Source organism: Bufo gargarizans, chromosome 2 (assembly GCF_014858855.1).
Source record: "Bufo gargarizans isolate SCDJY-AF-19 chromosome 2, ASM1485885v1, whole genome shotgun sequence".
NCBI classification, from domain to species: domain Eukaryota; kingdom Metazoa; phylum Chordata; class Amphibia; order Anura; family Bufonidae; genus Bufo; species Bufo gargarizans.
Window position 1 is genome coordinate 59885059 of NC_058081.1, and position 19639 is coordinate 59904697.

At 45.9% G+C, this 19639-nt stretch overlaps 1 protein-coding gene across 2 annotated transcripts in view; it reads left to right on the plus strand.

Moving 5' to 3' along the window:
* The window catches only part of PEBP4 (phosphatidylethanolamine binding protein 4), a 77359-nt gene that overhangs the window by 40659 nt on the left and 17061 nt on the right, over nucleotides 1–19639 (plus strand). For both annotated transcript variants that reach the window (XM_044282964.1, XM_044282965.1), the window contains exon 4: nucleotides 8416–8514. In XM_044282964.1, the coding sequence (XP_044138899.1) occupies nucleotides 8416–8514 (99 nt within the window). The remainder of the gene's footprint in view (nucleotides 1–8415; nucleotides 8515–19639) is intronic.

The following is a 19639-nucleotide window of genomic DNA, read 5'->3' on the forward strand; positions in this document are numbered from 1 at the left end:
GTGTTCCACCCCCCTGCAGCTTCCTGGATGAATGAAAAATCATATAGAGCTGCAATTGGCCGGTCTGCAGAAATCGACCAATCGCAGCGATCCATGTTGCAGGGGGGGCAGAAAAACCTCCCTCTGCCCCTTGGGAAAATGGCTGCCTGCCGTCCTAAGCCGCCATCATTAGCCGGTCACTGAACGATTTCACTCAGGGACCGGGTGAACACAGGGCCGTAGCTCTACGGCGCTGGTATCCTACGGGCTAAAGGGAGTCTGTCACCACAATTTGACATTATAGACCGCTTACATAGCGCTGTAGCATAACTATACACGAGTTAAATGGTACCTTTTGTTGTTTTGTTCTGAAGTTCACCAGAGGCAAAATCGCTGTTTTATTCATATGCAAATGAGGGTCCACAAGTGCCCAGGGGCAGCGTTCGGGCTGTAAGTGCCCAGGCCGCTCTGCTGTCTTCTCACATAACCCCTCTCCAGCCTGTTGCTTGGCTCGCCCTGTAAGCCTCTTGCATCATCCAGTGTACTGGCCGATATCCCATGAGTGCGCAGTTCACCGCCCGCCCGGGCATGCGTACTGTGATGACCATTATGGGATCCATGCAGTGCGCATGCGCTGGCACGATTTCTTCCAGTACACTAGATGAGCTTACAGGGCGAGCCAAACAAAAGGCTGGAGAGGGGTTATGTGAGAAGACGGCAAAGCGGCCTGGGCACTTACAGCCCGAACGCTGCCCCTGGGCACTTGCGAGCCCTCATTTGCATATGAATAAAACAGCGATTTTGCCTATGATGAACTTCAGAACAAAACAACAAAGGTACCATTTGACTGATCTATAGTTATGTTACAGCGCTATGTAAGCGGTCTATAATGTCAAATTGTGGTGACAGACTCCCTTTAAACCTAGCACTTCTGCCTAGAGAAGCTCCTCCAGTTTTCCTACTCCACCCGCTACTGGAGTGAGATTGTGACTATTTCGCAACTTTAAAAAAAATAAAAATTCAATGATAAATCTGGAGTGACACTCATTAACATAGCTAGCCACACCCACTTTCCCAACCATATTCCAAAACTGGAATGAGTGGCGTAAAAAGTCTAAAAAATTTTGCGGAAACGCTTAAGCGAGTGCAGAATAAGTCTCAAAAGCCCTACTTTGCGACTTTTTGACTCCAGAATTTTGGCGTGAAGGTATGATAAATCAGGGCCAAGGAGTCTGGGCAAGTGATGATATTGAGCCCTGATCTCACTATCACCAAATCTGGGATTACATGAAGAGACAGAAGGATGTGAGCAAGCCTACATTCACCGAAATGCTGTGATTAGTTCTCCAAGATGTCTGGAACAACCCCCCTGCCGAGTTCCTTCAGAAACTGTGAGCAGGTGTAGTGTACCTAGGAGAACTGAGGCAAAGGGGGGTGACACCGAATATCGATAGGATTTACATTTCTTTTCTTTTTTCTCTTTGCATTTTGCTAATTGATAATAAAGGGGTTGGCCCATCTCACACGTTACAGAAAAAGATACAAAACATCCTGCACGATATGATAACTGAATATGCGGATCTACATGGCAACATTTATAAAGTAAAAATAACAGACAATAGATGAACATTAAAGAAGAATGAAAAAAAGAAGCTATTCATTGTTCCATAGGAATATTAACCTTTTAGTGCCCCAGGTCTGATACTTGGAGGGACACGGTACCTGCACAGCTAGTTCACACGCTGCACTACCCTTACCTACTCATTGTGCAGACAGAATTGCTCCTGGATTCCTCGCCTACTTGGAGCCAGCAGAAAAGTGGTTAATACCTCTACTCCAGCAAGCATGGAAGTGGGTGAGACAAAGGAAAGCATGCTCCAGGTTCTCCCAGAATCCTCTGCAGTGTTGCCATGCGCTGCCTGTGAGCAGCGCGCTCTGCATGTGTCAGGCTGAGCAGTTGTCACAGAAACACGGCTTTAAATAATGCAATTACAGCAGAACATGGAAGGAGAAGTGAAGACCGATTACCCCCCCCAACTCGTCTACGCTCCTGCCTAAGTGTGGCGCTTATTATGTACTTATCACAGGGACCAACATAGCTGGTTAAGTATTGTGGTGCTATCCTCTAGCAAAAAGTTATCATCTAGGCCAGGGGCCCCCAACCTTTTTTGCACCACAGAGCAGTTTCATGCAAGATAGTTCTCAGACACCGCAACAGAATCACACGCATAACAAAACACAATGAAGTGCATATTACAGGGTCAGTGGCCAATAATTACCAATAATGACACTATATAAAGGCCAAATTATACCGCTTCACCATGACCATACCCATGTAGGGCCCAGTCATTATTTCCGTTTAGGCCCCACTCAGTGACTGATCACCATGATGACATCTCCTGACCACAACTTATTTCTGCATAATTGGACACACGGAACACACCTATTTAGTAATAATACCTCTTTTTATCCCCCCCCCCCCCCCAGTAATCATCCCCATTTAGACCCCAGTCGCACTCTGTAGTAATTTCTACTTATGCCCCAGTAAATATAATGCCCCCTGTAGTGCCCGGTGTACATATAATGACCCATGGCAGTGCCCTCTCTACATATCATGCCCTCCCAGTAGAGCCCTCTTTACATGTAATGACCCTGAGTGGTGTCCTCTCCACATATAATGCCCTCCCAGTAGTGTCCTCTGTATATATAATGCCCCAACGCCTCCCCAGTAGTGTCCCAACAAAAAGAACCCTGACTCCCACTGTAACCCGATGCAGGAGGTTGCGATGATGTAATTGTGACCATCCTGCACAGTACCACTGTCTCATCGGCCCCAATAGTTCCAGTTCCCAACATTCAACACCGGTGCCCCCTGCAGACCGGTACTAGTTGATCCATGTCCCGGTACTGGTCTACGGCCTGGTGGCTGGGGATTGTTGCTCTAGGCCAGGGATCAGCAACCTCCAACACGGCAGCTGTTCTGAAACTATAACTCCCAGAATCCTCCTTTCACTTTTATGGGAGTTGCAAGAACAGCTGAGCAAGTGTGCATGCTGGGAGTTGTAGTTTCACAACAGCTGGAGTGCCGAAGGTTGCTGATCCCTGCTCTAGGCTGTCTCCATGCTTATGTATATTTCCATTTGTAACCTGTAAGGCTCTGTTCACATTGCATCTGAGCCCTGAGTTTGCCCTATGGTCCGGGAAAGCTCCTGACGTATATGTCAAGTGTTTTTATAGGGCTCCATTCACCCAATAGGGGCCAAAAGAGTGTCCTTTTGGCCTCCTTTGGCGTGGTATAAGTTGGTATACCCGTCTTTCCACTGTATAGGAAAGGGCAGGGGACCACACTGTCCTATACAGAAGGCAAATGCAAAAAATAAATTGTGAACTGCATGATATACAGTACATTCAGAGTCTTTATACCCTTTTCACTTTTTTCACATTTTGTTATATTGCAGCCTTCTGCATAATGAGAAAGTAAAAACAGAATTTTAGACATTTTTGCAAATTTATTAAAAAAATGAAAAACTAAAATTTTGCATAGATAGGAGTATTTAGACCCTTTGCTGTGACACTTGACATTAAGCTCTGGGCCTGCCATTTTTCTTGATCATTTTTGAGATTGGATCCTTGATTGGAGTCTTCTGTGGTAAATTCAGGCGATTGGACATGATTCGGAAATACACAGCCCTGTCTGTATAAAGTCTCAGAGCGAAAAACAAGCCATGAGGAGAGAACTGCATGTAGAGCTCACAGACAGGATTGTGCGGAGCCGCAGATCTGGAGAAGGGGACACAAACTTCTGCTGCGCTGAAAGTTCCCAAGAGCACAGTGGTCTCTATAGTAGGGATCGACCGATTATCGGATTTACCGATATTATCGGCCGATATTCAGGATTTTGAACGTTAACGGTATCGGCATTTATTTTGCCGATATTCCGATAACGTCCTGGGAACACAGATCGCGCTGCTGACAGCGCTCTCCGTGTTCCCTCAGCAGCAGCACAGGGAAGAAGGAGCAGTGTCTCCTCCCCCTGTGCTGCTGCTGCCGCTCCAGCCAATGGGAGGACAGGGGACAAGAGGAGGGGAGGAGCTATGGCCACTGCGCCACCAATGAAGCTTAATCTCACATTAATTCATATACAGGAGGCGGGAGCTACAGAATCACATAGCCGGCTCCCGGCCTCTGAGCTGTAGCTGCGATCTGCGGTAGTTAACTCCTCAGGTGCCGCGGATCGCAGCTACAGCTCATAGAGGTCGGGAGCCGGCTATGTGATCCTGCAGCCAGCTCCCGCCTCCTGTATATGAATAAATGTGGGATTAAGCTTCATTGGTGGCGCAGTGCACCCCCCCAAGCTCCCCAGTATCAGACATTGGTGGCGCAGTGCGCCCCCCCTCCCCCCCCCCCAATATTAGGCATTGGTGGCGCAGTGCGCCCCCCCTCCCCCCCAGTATTAAGCAGTGGTGCGCCCCCCCCCCCTCCTACCCCAGTCGCAGTGCGCCCCCCACAGGATTCCCTCTCCCCTGCTCCTCCGATCGGAGCCCCAGCAGTGTAATGCTGGGGCTCCGATCGGTTACCATGGCAGCCAGGACGCTATTGAAGCCCTGGCTGTCATGGTAAGCTCCATGCAGCAGGGACAGTGTGAGCTCCTATTCACCCTGATAGATCTCTATCAGGGTGAATAGGACAAGGGTTCTAGTCCCTAAGGGGGCTAAAAGTTAGTTTAAAAAAAAAAAAAGTAATAAAAACACCAAAATATTAAATATAAATGAAAAAGAAAGATTTCCAAAAAATAAAAATACCCATTAACAATAAACATTAATTTTCAGCAGATTTGTGGGAATTTTTTTTTTTTTTTTTCAAAAATGAAAATTCCCAGAATATCGGTATAAATTATCGGCTATCGGCCTGAATGTTCACAAATTATCGGTATCGGTATCGGCCCTAAAAAATCAATATCGGTCGATCCCTACTCTATAGTTTTTAAATAGCAAAAAGTCTGGAACAACCAAGACTCTTCCTAGAGCTGGCCGCCCCACCAAACTAAGTAATCAAGGGAGAAGAGCCTTGGTAAGAGAGGTGAACAAGAACCCAATGGTCATCTTGGCTGAGCTCCAATAATTCTGTGTTTAGATGGGAGAAATGTCCAGAAGGTCAACCATCACTGTAGCACTTTATGGCAGAAGGGCCAGAAAGAAGCCTCTCTAGTAAAAGGCACATGGAAGTTTGCAACCAAAAAAAAAGTTTGGAACTTTTTGTCCTCAATTCTAAGCGTCATGTCTGGAGGAAACCAGGCACTGCTGCTCTTCACCTGCCCAATACCATCCCTACAGTGAAGCAGGGTGGTGGCAGCATCAGAGATATGAAAACCTGATCCAGAGTGCCCTGGACCTCAGACTGGGACGAAGGTTTACCTCCCAACAAGACAATGAGGCTAAGCACACAGCCAAGACAACACAGGGAGTAGCTTAAGAATAACTCTGTGAATGTCCTTGAGTGACCCAGCCAGAGCCCTGACTTGAACCCAATCGAATATCTCTGGATAGATCTGAAAATGGCTGTCCACCGTCCCCATCCAACCTGACAGACCTTAAGAGGATCTGCAGAGAAGAATGGCAGAAAATCCCCAAATCCAGGTGTGAAAACCTTGTGCCGTCATCCCGAAGAAGACTGGAGGCTGCAATCACTGCCAAAGGGGCTTCAACTAAGGCTTCCTTCACACTCGCGTTTTGTGCGGATCCGTTCAGTCTGCATCTGTTCACAACAGATCCGTTTGTATTATCTGTAACATAGCCAAGACGGATCAGTTTTCTATTGTGTCAGAGAAAACTTTTGGCTCAGTTTTATCAGACGGACAAGCAGCGTTTTGGTGTCCGTCTCTCCAAAGCGGAATGGAGATGGAACGGAGGCAAACTGATGCATTCTGAGCGGATCCTTTTCCATTCGGAATGCATTAGAATGCAAACTGATCCGTTTTGGACCGCGTGTGAGAGCCTTGAACGGATCTCAGAAACAGCCAAAACGCCAGTGTGAAAGTAGACAAAGTCCTGACTAAAGGGTCCAAATACTTATGTCAGTGCAAGATTCTAGTTTTTCCTTTTCAATAAATTGGCAAAGATTTCTAACATTCTGTATTGAATGCAGAATGAGGGGGAAACTCAGACTAATTTTAGCACAAGGAGCAACATAACAAAATGTGAAAAAAATAAAAGGCCTGAAGGCTCCAAATACATTGTATAGTGACATATATTGCAGCCTACCAACTGAATCCATGCATTCCTGGATCTGAGGCCTTGCTTTTTCAGGACTGGGGGCAGTACAGAGGCCCATAGATATTAGACCAGTGTCATCTGATCAGGTCCTGAACCCACCATTATGGATATGCTCACACGTGCCATTCTTTTTTTTTTTTGCTGGTCATCTACCACTGTGTTACCTGGTAATGAAAAACCACGGACACACAATGCAGTGATTTTTGTAAAAGCCACGCAGTGTCCACGCACCTCTGTTTCATGGCTTGGTCAGGAGACTTCTACATTATCTTTAGTGGTGAAAAAACGAAAAACGTAAAACACACAACATGAGTAGCGCAATACTAAGGGAAAAGGTACTTGACCTCCTATCCAAAGCAAGTATCATGCTGGACTGTCACTTACCGGGGTTGTGCCACCATTAAATGTTTTATATAATTCAGCATGAAAAACAACTTCATTCTGCAATTTACTTACTGTTCCTAAAATGCTCCAGTTGTGAGAGATTCCCTTTACTTTATTATAATGGTGCCCCCTGGTGTTTTGTATGAATGTTTAGGTCCACCTCCTGAGGTGGTCGCACATGCTCAGTACTATTTTTGAACTGCCTGCCATCAGCTATATCAACTGTTAGAGGCGGTGACAGTTTCGGACAGAGAGCTGCAGCAGAATGGACACCCCCCCCCCCCCCCCCCACCTGAGCTGTGATGGGGAGAAGAAAGGACACAACCCCTGAGCTGTAAAATGGAGAGCGCTGCAGCAGAATGCACACATCCCTGAGCCGTAATAGGGAGAGAACTGTAGCAGAAAGGACATGCCCTCCGAGCTGTAATAAGGAGACAGTTGCAGCAGAAAGGACACACACTCCAACAAAGGACACACCCCTGAGATACTAGCCTGAAGAATATCTAGAAGAGCAATGAATGTGAAGATCTATGGATCCATGTGAGGTACAGGGCTGGTTCTAGCTTAGAAAGAGATTGCCATGTACTATATGACGTCTAATCTTCATTTTTTACATCAGTCATGGTTTAACCCCTTCAAAGGGTATATTCACATGTGGCAGAAATTTCTGTGCCTGCAAATTTATGTATACCCCAAAACATATTGGTAACAAAGGCCAATAAATCTCCTATCATTGGGGGTCTCGCCACTATGAGCCCCTCCAGTCTTTAGAATGAAGTGGCAGTGGTGGCCAGATCTTTATGACTGTGGCCTCCATTACGTCTGTTACTGGCCACAAAGTGTGATCACTGCTACATATCCGCCCATAGGCTGTGCGTTTCATCATACGGCGGGAGCGCCTCTCCGTGTGCTTGGTGTACTCTGTCGCTGCCAGTGTTTCTCTTCCTGTTTATTAAGCTGTGTGTTCCCTGACTCTCCGCACACTTAATGACTGGGGGAGTGGGGTGGAAACAGATGGGGGTCTATTCTCAAACAATATGGCATATCCGCTCTTTTACACCAAGTATATGAATAGTTTTCTCTATCATTAGAGTGTCAGCTCTTGTGTTAATTTTGGCTCTTCATGTATTGTATAGATTATCTACTTTGTTTTCCCGGTTATTAAAGGGCCACCGTCTTCTAATTCACTGACACAAATTACTGTTGTCGGTGAGAGTGTTATCAGATGTTTAGGTATTTACATGCAGTGTTTGAATCCAAGGCTAAGACTGGATACAGAAAGTGCAGGAATGTCAGTCTTTCCTTCATACATGCCCACAGTGACCCGTTCCTGGCTTGTATATTTAAAGGGGTTGTCCAACTTAGAGAACCCATTTTAATTTTTCTCCTATTCTGAGTTAATAGAGGGGGGGGGGGGGGTCCTCTGCGTCGGATACTTGTCTCTTCACCATAGTAGGGAACATTTACAAAGAGTGTCTCTAGCTTTGGAGGACCTGTCCTGTCCTGCATTACACAGAAAGCCCATTGATTTGAATAGGCACTGTGTAGTGCTTCATGTTCCCTGCGGTGGCGCTGCAGAGAAGTTGATCACTTACTGTCAGGTGTCCAAAGAGATTACAGCTGATCACTGGGGGGGGAAGCTTTGTGATCAGCTTACTCAGAAGGGGCCTTTTTAACAAGTAGGGATTTGTGAAGCAGAGAGCCCCTTTAACTTAATAAAACGGAGAACTCTTTAAATTCATTATTGTAATGCAGTTTTACACGTGTTCTCTCATTCCAGGATAAGCTTTATCTCCTGATGATGGTCGACCCAGATGCTCCCAGCCGAGAAAATCCCAGTTTTAAGTACTGGAGACATTGGTTACTCGCTGACATACAGGTAAAAAAAACTGGGAAGTGGTCCACTGATCTGTCCAAATAAGAATGAAACCCCAGTAAGGAGTCTAAATCCAAGTCATAGCGGTGAATGGAGAGTGCACCACGCATGCACGGTCACCTCTCCATTCACCACTATGGGAATGTAAGAAATAGCTGACCTAGAGCTCAGGTACTGTATATTCAGACCTCCAATAGCAGTGAATGGAGGGTGGCTGTGCTTGTGGGGGCTTTTTTTGGAGATAGGTGCGGTTCCCACCTCTGGGACCTGCTCCTGACATTGTTGGCATGTCCTAGCAATATACCCCTTTTAAGCTCTGCCTGCGGCATGACTTACAGGAAGCCTATCAAAATCCCATAAAGTGCAATAGTATACTATTGTAGTCTATGGTACAAGTGCTCAGAAGATCGCATATTCAAGTCTCCTAAGGGGACAAAAAATTACAGTACAATAAAGTTTTTTTGTTTTTTTTTTATAAAGGGTAGTGGCTGGATCCCATTATAGTCAATTAGGTCTGGCAAGCTGACGGCACTATCCAGCAATGCTGGATTCAGAGAACTCCGACAGGCTGTCCTCTGCCCGGAGAGCTGTGTTGCAGATTTAAAACTAAGCTAAACATTAGGCCTCATGCACTGTGTCCGTTTTGCAGTCTACAAACCACTGCAATGTGCATTCAGCATTATCTACTAGAACCGTTTTGTGGACAAGAATAGGACATGGATTAAATCTGTGTGCTGTCTGCATTTTTTGCAGCCCCATCGAAATGAATGGGTCTGTGTGCAATCATCAAAAATGCAGATCAAACATGGACCCCAAAACACATGTTCAGGAGGCCATCATTTTTATCATTGCATCTGAAAATGCCCCAACTATTAAAAACGATCTCCTAACAGCAAAAAGAAATGGTGACTATTCTCTACTGATTCTGCTGGATCTCCCTGCAGCGTTTGATACTGTAGACCATAAACTCCTCCTCACCATGCTCCACTCAATTGGCCTTAAGGACAATTTCCCAGAGGGGCAAGAATCCGTGTGCGTCTCCCTGAGCCTCTAACACCTTCACCTCTAGGTCAGGGTAGAGAGCGGATATCCCTAATCCTTCCGCCAGTATAGGACTCAAATTTTCAAAATCGCCACCTCCAGGAAAACTATGTGACAAGGCATCCGCCTTGACATTCTTAACCCCCGGATGATAAGTGACAGTGAAATTAAAACTAGTAAAAAACAACGACCATCTTGTCTGTCTCGGGTTCAGTTGTTTAGCTGACTCCAGGTAAGCCAGATTTTTGTGATATGTGAACAGTGATTGAAAGAATCGCCCCTTACAACCAATGACGCCACTCCTCAAAAGCCGACTTAATGGCCAGTAACTCTTTGTTACCCACATCGTAATTTCTCTCTGCGGCAGAGAGGTTTTTTTTGAGAAAAAGGCACATGGACGCCATTTACCTGGTGACGGGCCCTGCAATAAAATTGCTCCACTTCCACAATGAAAGGTTGTGAAACATCCGGCTGCACCAATATAGGGGCAGAAGCGAAGCACGCCTTAACCGCAGAAAATGCTCGCAACGCTGAATCGGACCACACTGAGATATCCGTCCCTTTCTTAGTCATCGTAAATTCAGAATAAACCACGGCACTAATAGGTTCTGTTGCATGAACTTCTTGTTTTATTTTATAATTTTTTTTTTATATTCCATCCGTAAGAAGTAATATTAAGTTCCTGGCCAACGTTTCGGTGCAACCTAGACCTTTGTTCACGGCCTGTTATAGATATAGATAAAAGTACAAATCATAAGAAACTTTTTTTTAAAGGACATTTATGGTGTATGAACAGCAGATGATAATGTAAAATGTTATATGATGCCATAGCAGAGAGAATAACAATCGTATATAAAAAGGAACATTATTGTTGCAGAGAGTTAATACAATGGTAATATCATTTATATTAAGATATCCCAGGGTGGTAGACAGGAGACCATCTTAGGATGAGGTAATAGGAACGATGAAGATTCCTGTGGATTTAAAATGAACATAATGCAACCACGAGTAAGTATTGTATCAGCGCACATATATACCCAATGAGTTAATTGTCAGAGAGGCGGATTTCTATACACTTAGCATTTGTCTTTATAATAACTGTTCTCTTAAAAGGGTAGGTATAGCATCATCATACAGACATATAGCCATAGACATATATCCAGTGACTTTCTAAAAGAGTGGCATTTGTGCCTTTTCCACTTAACTGGGTAATGTATCTGAGCAGGTACCATGTATCTTGATTGAGGTGAATACATTAGGAAGGAGAGTTCGGTGTGGAGAAAGATATGTAGGACACTGGGAGGGGAGGAGGTAGTTCAATATCAACCATAGGAAGAGCAATAACATATATATGGAGCGCTAATTTAGGTAAAGTATGAGCTGGTAGATAGAGATTTAGATTTTTGTATTCTATAACTCTTCTTTTTCTGGGCACTATATGTATTGCACTATACGATTACTCCTGCAATTTGTAATGCAAAAATAACATTCTCTGTCACTAATTCTTTTTTTTTTTTTACAAATTACATAATATAACGTGGTCTCAAAAAGCAGGAAATGCTCAACCCCATATGCAGTTGTGCATTTATAAACGGGGGAGCAAATCCTGCTCATGTGGTCTGTTGGTAATGGCGATCCCCAGCAAGAAATGCGTACAATTGGGGATGCCGGCAGCGGACCACAAGTGCCACATACACCAGATAGCAAAATGTGTGGATGTAATTGCCAGCTCTAGGTGGGACTCACAGCCTCCTCCCTCCTCCCACTGCATGTGTGGTTTCACACTGGAGGCAACTGGGAGCTGTTTGCTGTGAGCCGAACCTTACGCTTCTGTAATTCGCCCACTGGCCCCTGGTACTGCCCATATGGCACAGGTAGGTTAGCGTTAGGTCCCGTGCCAGCTGAGATACCTTGACGTGGTGCGCGGGCTCTGGTATGTCCTTCATATAAGCATATATTGGCTAAAGCCTCATTTTAACATTAGTGTGAGGGTCTAGTCAGATTTTGTTGATTGCATCCACCACAGTAGTGCTCCTATTCTTCTAAATGTTTAAATCTCTTTTTTTACCCCATCTCCATACAGACGAAGTGACCCCACTCAGCAAGGTAGTATATACCAAAGTAGAACAGAATATCATATACCGTATACAGTATATTATAAATATTTAATATACCCATAAGACCAATCATATACTAATACCCACTAAACTCTTTACTACCTGGGCTATTCTATATCACCATTTAATCTATAAGATCGTGCATGTTTATTTATTTATAAAATTGCACATTTACTTTTTCATAAATTTTCATTGCTTTTTCCATTATTTCATTGCTTTTTCCATTATTTTTCTTTATTATGTCCACTATATTCCCCCCTTTCAAACACCACAATTCATTCTCTCCATGCCTATATATATTTACATATCTACACATTCAAGCTGCTTCTCCTTATAATATGAGGTCAGCCACTCCCCCTACGAATCAGCAGCGGTCTACACCTATCCGCTTACCCAGTATTAGTGACAGCGTGCCAGTTCCCTGACTGCGCTCTACAATACCAATGCGCATGCGCCTGCCCGCGATGACGTCAGACGTCACGCGGTGCGCACCAAACAGCCACTCTTATTAAATCCAAGCAGAGCAATGGCGCTCAGACGCCATCCTGCACACTACCTCCTACACTTTCTAAAGTATGTACCCACTGACCACTAATGTACCTATAAACTACAAAAACTGATTACTTATATCAGCGTTACTCATACTTTACCTAAATTAGCACTCCATATATATTTTATTGCTCTTCCTATGGTTGATATTGAACTACCTCCTCCCCTCCCAGTGTCCTACATATCTTTCTCCACACCGAACTCTCCTTCCTAATGTATTCACCTCAATCAAGATACATGGTACCTGCTCAGATACATTACCCAGTTAAGTGGAAAAGGCACAAATGCCGCTCTTGTAGAAAGTCACTGGATATATGTCTATGGCTATATGTCTGTATGATGATGCTATACTTACCCTTTTAAGAGAACAGTTATTATAAAGTCACAAATGCTGAATGTATAGAAATCCGCCTCTCTAACAAAATAACTCATTGGGTATATATGTGCACTGATACAATACTTACTCGTGGTTGCATTATGTCCATTTCAAATCCACAGGAATCTTCATCGTCCCTATTACCTCATCCTAAGATGGTCTCCTGTCTACCACCCTGGGATATCCTAATATAAATTATATTACCATTGTATTAACTCTCTGCAACAATACACCCTATATGTCCTTAAAAAAAAAAAAATATTGATAACCTATCCTCAGGGCGGTGGGGGTCCAACACCCGACTCCTCCACCGATCACCTGTATTAAGCAGAAAGTGTTGCCCATTGTGTAGTGGCCGCGTAGGGGTACTGCAGCTGGTCTACATCGTGAGAGTGGGTCAGGAGAGTCCAAATTTTGGGGGGGGGGGGGAAGCATGGGGAGGATGCACATAAAGTAAGGGGACATCTGTTAAACACCATCGAAATCCTGGAAAACCCCTTTAATGTGACATCTGGCCGCTGCGTTTTTTCCTAAACTAATAAGCTTTTTTTTAAAAAAAAATATAGCAACAATAACATGGCAAAGAACCCAGCCGGCCACTGTGCGTGGATCTGGCCTTACTCTGCAGCGCTGGCGGGATGGAAGCGATCGGTCACACCAGAATCGCTACGATCAGTCCATTATGTTGGAGCATAGCAAAATCTCTGCGCCGAGACACCCTTAGAGACCCAGAAGACGCCAAGTACACAAAGCAAGCCGACAAGTGGAATAATAGATACTACCGTGACATAATGCATGCCTCTGATCACATATAATGGATGGGGGGAGGGGTGGAGCGGAGAGTATAACCACAGATCACTACGATTATTTTTACATTTTCCTATCACAAGCTAATGATGACAATACATAGATAATAGCTCCTAATTGTGCCAACCTGTTACCCACCTCGTCTCATTGTTTTTCCCCGCGGTAATTACAGCTATCGCTCCTCCCATTGGGGGGTTAATGAGATATTCTAGTGAGTTGACATTACTAGAATAATTAGGTGGCGTTAAAATTTGTTTAATTTCAATGATATATTTTTTTTTAAGACTTACTAACTAAAGGCTGATTATGTGCAAATCCCCTTTCCCAGCGAAGGAATCGTAATGACATCTTATAAGGAGGTCTGCTAATATCATTCACACATATGTATGATATAACGTATACTAGAGATGCACTACATGGCCAGAAATCACGTCCATGTGGGCCTGCTGAGCCTCCGATTTTTAAACCATGTGTACTAATGGGTGGTCTCATGATGTCAGGACACTCTCCATTGTGCTTGTCAAGTTGGGAAAAAATATGGTTCGGAGGGGGTAAAATAAATTGTGATAACTCACTGATCCCCCAACACTCCCGTTCCAGTGCACACCGGGTCTTGTTTGGTCTTTCTGGTCCAGACATGACACACAGCTAACACTGAGAAGTGCCCACTCAGCCAATGACTGGCTAAGCCGGGTCACCGCTGGACAACCCTTTTTAGGGTGCACTTACCCGTGGTGGAAAAATCAGTTGCAAAATACAAAGGTGCAGATTTTTCCAAACAGAATAGGATGCAGTTTTCTTTGTGAATTTTAGATGCAAATTTCTTTACGTATTACATCCCCCACTGAAAGGAGCGGAGACATTCAGCTTCAGAAAATCCCTAAGAAATCATTATATTTGCGCCGAGGAGTGTTATTCCGCAGCGGAACACAGCGCCTGGATCAATACTTTTCAGCCCCCGATAGGATAACAAGGGGGAAGTCATTATGTTGCGGATTTCCTGGCGGAATTTTCTGTCACATGTGAGAGCGCCCTAAATGGTCGTATTGATTTTTACCTTGAACTGAGAATATCATTTTCCAGGACGTCCCTCCATGACAGTACCCACTGGAGGATGTCCTATTGGATCTCTGTAGGGACAGGAAGCGTGAGAGGTTAAAAGGCCCCTCCCCTACCCTCCCAACAGTGTTCTTCCTGTCCCTACAGGGATAGGAGCAGTGAGTGGATCCCTGCTATTGTAGGGAACAGCACTAGGCCGAGGCTGGTCGGGGGGCTCTTGCCTCTCCTCTTCAGCCTCTGTGCGGCCTAAAGAGGGAAGGGGTCCCCTAGCTTGTCCGGTACCTTTTTTCCGTGAAACAGGCCGCAGGTACCTGGACGCTGTGCGGCTTCTCCGACGGAGCTCTGCGCTCAGCAGCGGCTCCGCCCTCCTCGATGACGCGGTCGGCGTCACTTCCTGTGCGACCCGGAAGTGACGCGTCCAAGATGGCGGCGCGCATACATGCTGGAGGCCTCGGCTAGAGGCCTCGCATGTGGGGTCGATTCTTCTGAGGAAGAGTCCCCCGGAAGAGGAGGCGGTCCCGGCGGCGATGAGGGGAGGGCCTGTAAGGTAAGATCCTTATAAAATCACTGTGATGTGTGCTTTTGGCGGTTGCATCATGGAGGCCCAAGGTGTGAGCAAGCTAGATGCGGTAGCTGACCCCCTCATCCAGAGTAATGTAAGTGGTATCCGGCTGGCAGGTGTATAGTTCCCCCTAGGCTGGTTTTTATATCTCCTTCTCCCCCTATTAAGGTGGAAAAGGAGGCGGGACATAGACCGCACGGAGACGCCAAGAAGAAAGCTAGGAAGTGTGCAACGTGCACTAAGAAGCTGTCTGAGTCGTATAGGAAGGCCCTCTGCATGGATTGCTTAGCAAGGATCCTGAAGGAGGAACAACCATCCTTCCTGGAAGAGCTGAGAACCATTGTCAGAGAGGAAGTACAGGCGGCCGGGATGAATCGGCCCCCTTCCCTTCCAGTCCCCGCTTCCCCTCCGTCCAAGCCTACCAGGGTACACTTAGTATCGGATTCAGAGGAAGAAACCGGGTACCCTTCAGACGATTTGGAGGAACAGATCCCCCCTTCTGTGTCGGAGGAACCTAGGAAATATCTGTTTTCCTCAGATCAACTTGACTCGCTCCTTACAGCAGTAAGACAGACCATGGCAGTTGAGGAGGAGGAGCCGAAACGTTCAGTACAGGACGAGATGTTCAGCGGATTAAGGGCCAGGAAAAGGAAGCTTTTCCCGGTGAATCCTTATCTTCAGCACCTTATCAAAGATGAATGGGAAGAGGGTGACAAAAAACTCTATACCCAGGGAATTCAAGAGCAGACTGGCTTTCAATCCTGAAGAAACTAAACTTTGGGATGAAATTCCAAAAGTCGACATTCAGGTGGCCAAAGTGGTGAAAAAGACGTCTATTCCTTTCGAGGATTCCTCACAATTAAAAGACCCCATGGACCGGAAAATGGATGGACTCCTGAAGAAAGCCTGGGAATCCTCAGCGGCCACTATTAATGCTAATATTTCGGCAACCTCAGTAGCCCGCGCAATGTGCTTATGGCTTGAGCAACTGGAGGAGCATCTCAAGATGAAGACCTCCAGGGAGGAAATTCTAGAGTCCTTACCTTTATTAAAATTTGCAGCATCCTTCATGGCAGACGCCTCAGCAGAGTCCATTCGTTTTGCTGCTAGAAATGACGCTCTTACGAACACAGCAAGACGGGCCCTCTGGCTCAAATCCTGGACAGGAGACATTGCCTCTAAAAACAAACTATGCGCACTTCCCTTCACCGGAACATACCTTTTCGGCCAGGTCCTCGATTCCATTCTGGAAAGCGCAGCAGACAAAAAGAAGCAAAGAAGCCAGCGCAGCCCCTTCGTAAGACCTCTAGACAGTTTACATCCTCAGAGAGAGGGAAAGGTAAAACTGGTAGATGGAGCTACCCTAAAGGAGGGAGAGGTAGGGGTTTCCTCTTCAATCCCAACTCAGGCCCAAGTAAGCAATGACATCAGGCCAGTAGGGGGCAGGCTCTGCTTATTTTGGGAATCCTGGACTCGGATTACCCAAAATCAGTGGATCCTAAATTCCATCCGAGAAGGGGTAAAATTAGAATTCCGCGGTCCTCCCCCGGAAAGATTCCTAGTCACAAAAGTCCATTCAGTGGGTCAACAAAATCAATTAGGTCTGGACGTGCAGAAGCTTTTAAAATTAAATGCTATAGTCCAGGTTCCGGAAAATCAGAAGTTCTTGGGTCATTATTCAAGTCTCTTTCTAATAAAAAAAAACCAGATGGAACCTACAGGACAATTATCAATCTGAAGTCTCTGAACAAATCAATAACCTATCACAAGTTCAAGATGGAATCCATAAAGTCGGCAATTCCGTTGATTTCAGAGGGAGACCTTCTATGTACCTTGGACCTGAAGGATGCGTATTATCACATCCCGATTCACCCCCTACACCAGAAATATCTCAGGTTTGCAGTCATTCAGGAGGGGACGGTCCTTCATTATCAGTTCCAGTGTCTCCCCTTTGGAATCTCATCGGCCCCTCGCATCTTTACAAAAGTCATCACGGAAATTGTGGCGCATTTGAGAGAGCAGCAAATAAGGGTTGTTCCATACTTGGACGATTTTCTTCTTATTGCCGACACAAAACAGAATCTGGAGGGCAGTATTCATCAGACCTTAGCCCTCTTCAAGGATCTGGGCTGGGTGATAAATTACCCCAAATCCGACCTAGTACCAAGCACCAGGAAGCAATTTCTAGGTGTTCTCTTGGACACAAAAAGTCAATTCTCCTTCCTTCCAGAGTCCAAGCAGGAGACAATAAGGAGAAAGATAACGTCCTTCCAGGTACAGAAGGGTCATACTGTAAGGGAGGCAATGAAGGTCCTTGGCCTGATGACATCATGTATCTCAGTGATCCCGTGGGCCCAGTTTCATTCCAGGAGCCTACAGTCCGCAGTCCTGGCATCTTGGGTCAAGGATCATCATTCCTTAGACTCGAAGGTAACGCTTACAAAGCGGTGTCTAGATTCTCTATCCTGGTGGACCAATCCCAGAAACCTAAAGAAGGGGGTAGCCTGGAACCCTTCTCCATCCATAGTCATCACCACGGATGCAAGCCAGTGGGGTTGGGGGGCCCATCTGGAGGGACAGGTTTTCCAGGGCAGATGGTCCAGCCTGGACAGCCGCAGATTGTCAAATTACAGGATGCTGAAGGCGGTATGGAAGACACTAATATCAGCCGAATACATTCTCTCCAACCACCACATCAGAGTTCTGTCAGACAACGTGACTACCGTGTGTTACCTGAAGCGTCAGGGGGGGACCAGGAACCCTCTACTTCAGGGTTTGTCAGAGAAAATTTTTCACTGGGCAGAGAGGAAAGTCCTCTCGGTGACGGCTGTTCACTTAAAGGGAGCAGAGAACTCCGCGGCAGACTTTCTGAGCAGACACTGTCTCGATGCAGGCGAATGGTGTCTAAACCGGGAAGTTTTCCTTCAAATCTGCCACCAATGGGGGTTCCCACAGATAGACCTATTTGCCTCCAGAAGGAACGCCCAGGTAGATCAATTCTTCTCTCTGAACCCCAGAGACAATCCGCTGGGGGTAGACGCCTTATCCCAGGATTGGGACATGGACTTAGCTTATGCCTTTCCTCCGTTTCCTTTAATTCCACTGGTCCTGAAGAAACTAAAGGCTTGCTCAGCGACCCTTAATCTGATAGCCCCGGCCTGGCCGAAGAGAGCCTGGTTTCCGCTGTTGATGGATTTACTCCTAGGAGACCCAATAACCCTTCCAGCAAGGAAGGACCTTCTCGTTCAGGGGCCTCTGGAACACCCGAACCTCGGGAAGCTAAAGCTAACAGCCTGGATCCTGAAAGGCAGATCCTGAGAAGTAAAGGCCTTTCAGATAAGGTAATTTCAACCTTGCAGCAGAGCCGAAAACCGGTAACCTCTGCCATATACTTAAAGATATGGAAAAGGTTTTTATCATGGCTCGCAGACACTCCTCCAGGAATCTCTGTCCCGTCTATAGGCTGCATTCTGGACTTTTTACAGGCAGGGTTCGACTTAGGCCTAAAACCCAGTACCCTTAAGGTCCAGATTTCGGCTTTGAGTAGTTTTCTCGACACCCCTCTGGCCGACCACAGGTGGATTAGGAGGTTTGTTAAGTCGATTTCCAGGTTAAGACCCACTGTTAGGCAGACTGTTCCCCCATGGGACTTAAATGTAGTCTTAGAGGGTTTTTGTAGTTCTCCCTTTGAACCTATTGACCAGTTATCGGATAAATTGCTTTCCCTTAAAGCTGTCTTTTTACTAGCCATTACCACAGCTCGTAGAATTGGGGAGATTCAGGCCCTCTCCATCAGGGAACCATTCTTGAGGATTCTAGATGACCGAGTCATTCTGAAATTAGACCCATCTTTCTTACCAAAAGTGGTATCACCGTTTCACAGAGAGCAGGAAATAATTCTTCCCTCCTTTTGTACCTCCCCCAAGAATGCGAAAGAAGGAAGGTTCTACTGCCTGGACATAAGAAGAGCCATTCTCGCTTACCTTCAGAGGACGGAGCCGTGGAGAAGATCACAGAACCTCTTTGTTTCTTTTGGGGGAAAGAACAGAGGCAACAAGGCCTCGAAACAGACTCTAGCCCGTTGGATCAGAGACTTGATTCGAGAGACTTACTCACAGAAAGGACTTCCTTGTCCGTTACCCTTAAGAGCCCACTCCACCAGAGCAGTGGCATCATCGTGGGCAGAGAAAGCAGATGCTTCAGTGGAGCAGATTTTCAGGGCCGCAACCTGGTCCAGTTTCTCTACATTTATTAAGCATTATAGATTAGATTCCCTGGCCAACCAGGATCTGGCGTTTGGTCGCAAGGTCCTTCAGGCTGTGGTCCCCCCCTAGTTATTTAGCTGGTAGTTCTCTAGTGGGTACTGTCATGGAGGGACGTCCTGAAAACGAAGGTTTAGTCTTACCGGTAAACGGTTTTCCAGGAGTCCGACATGACAGTACCCGTTATTTCCCCCCCCATAATTCTTTTCGGTTATTGCCAGGATCCTTAAAAATTATCTTTCCGATGTGAGTCTAACATGGAAGTTTAATAAATACGTTGGATCCTATCTGGTGTAGTAATTGGAAAGAACACTGGTGGGAGGGTAGGGGAGGGGCCTTTTAACCTCTCACGCTT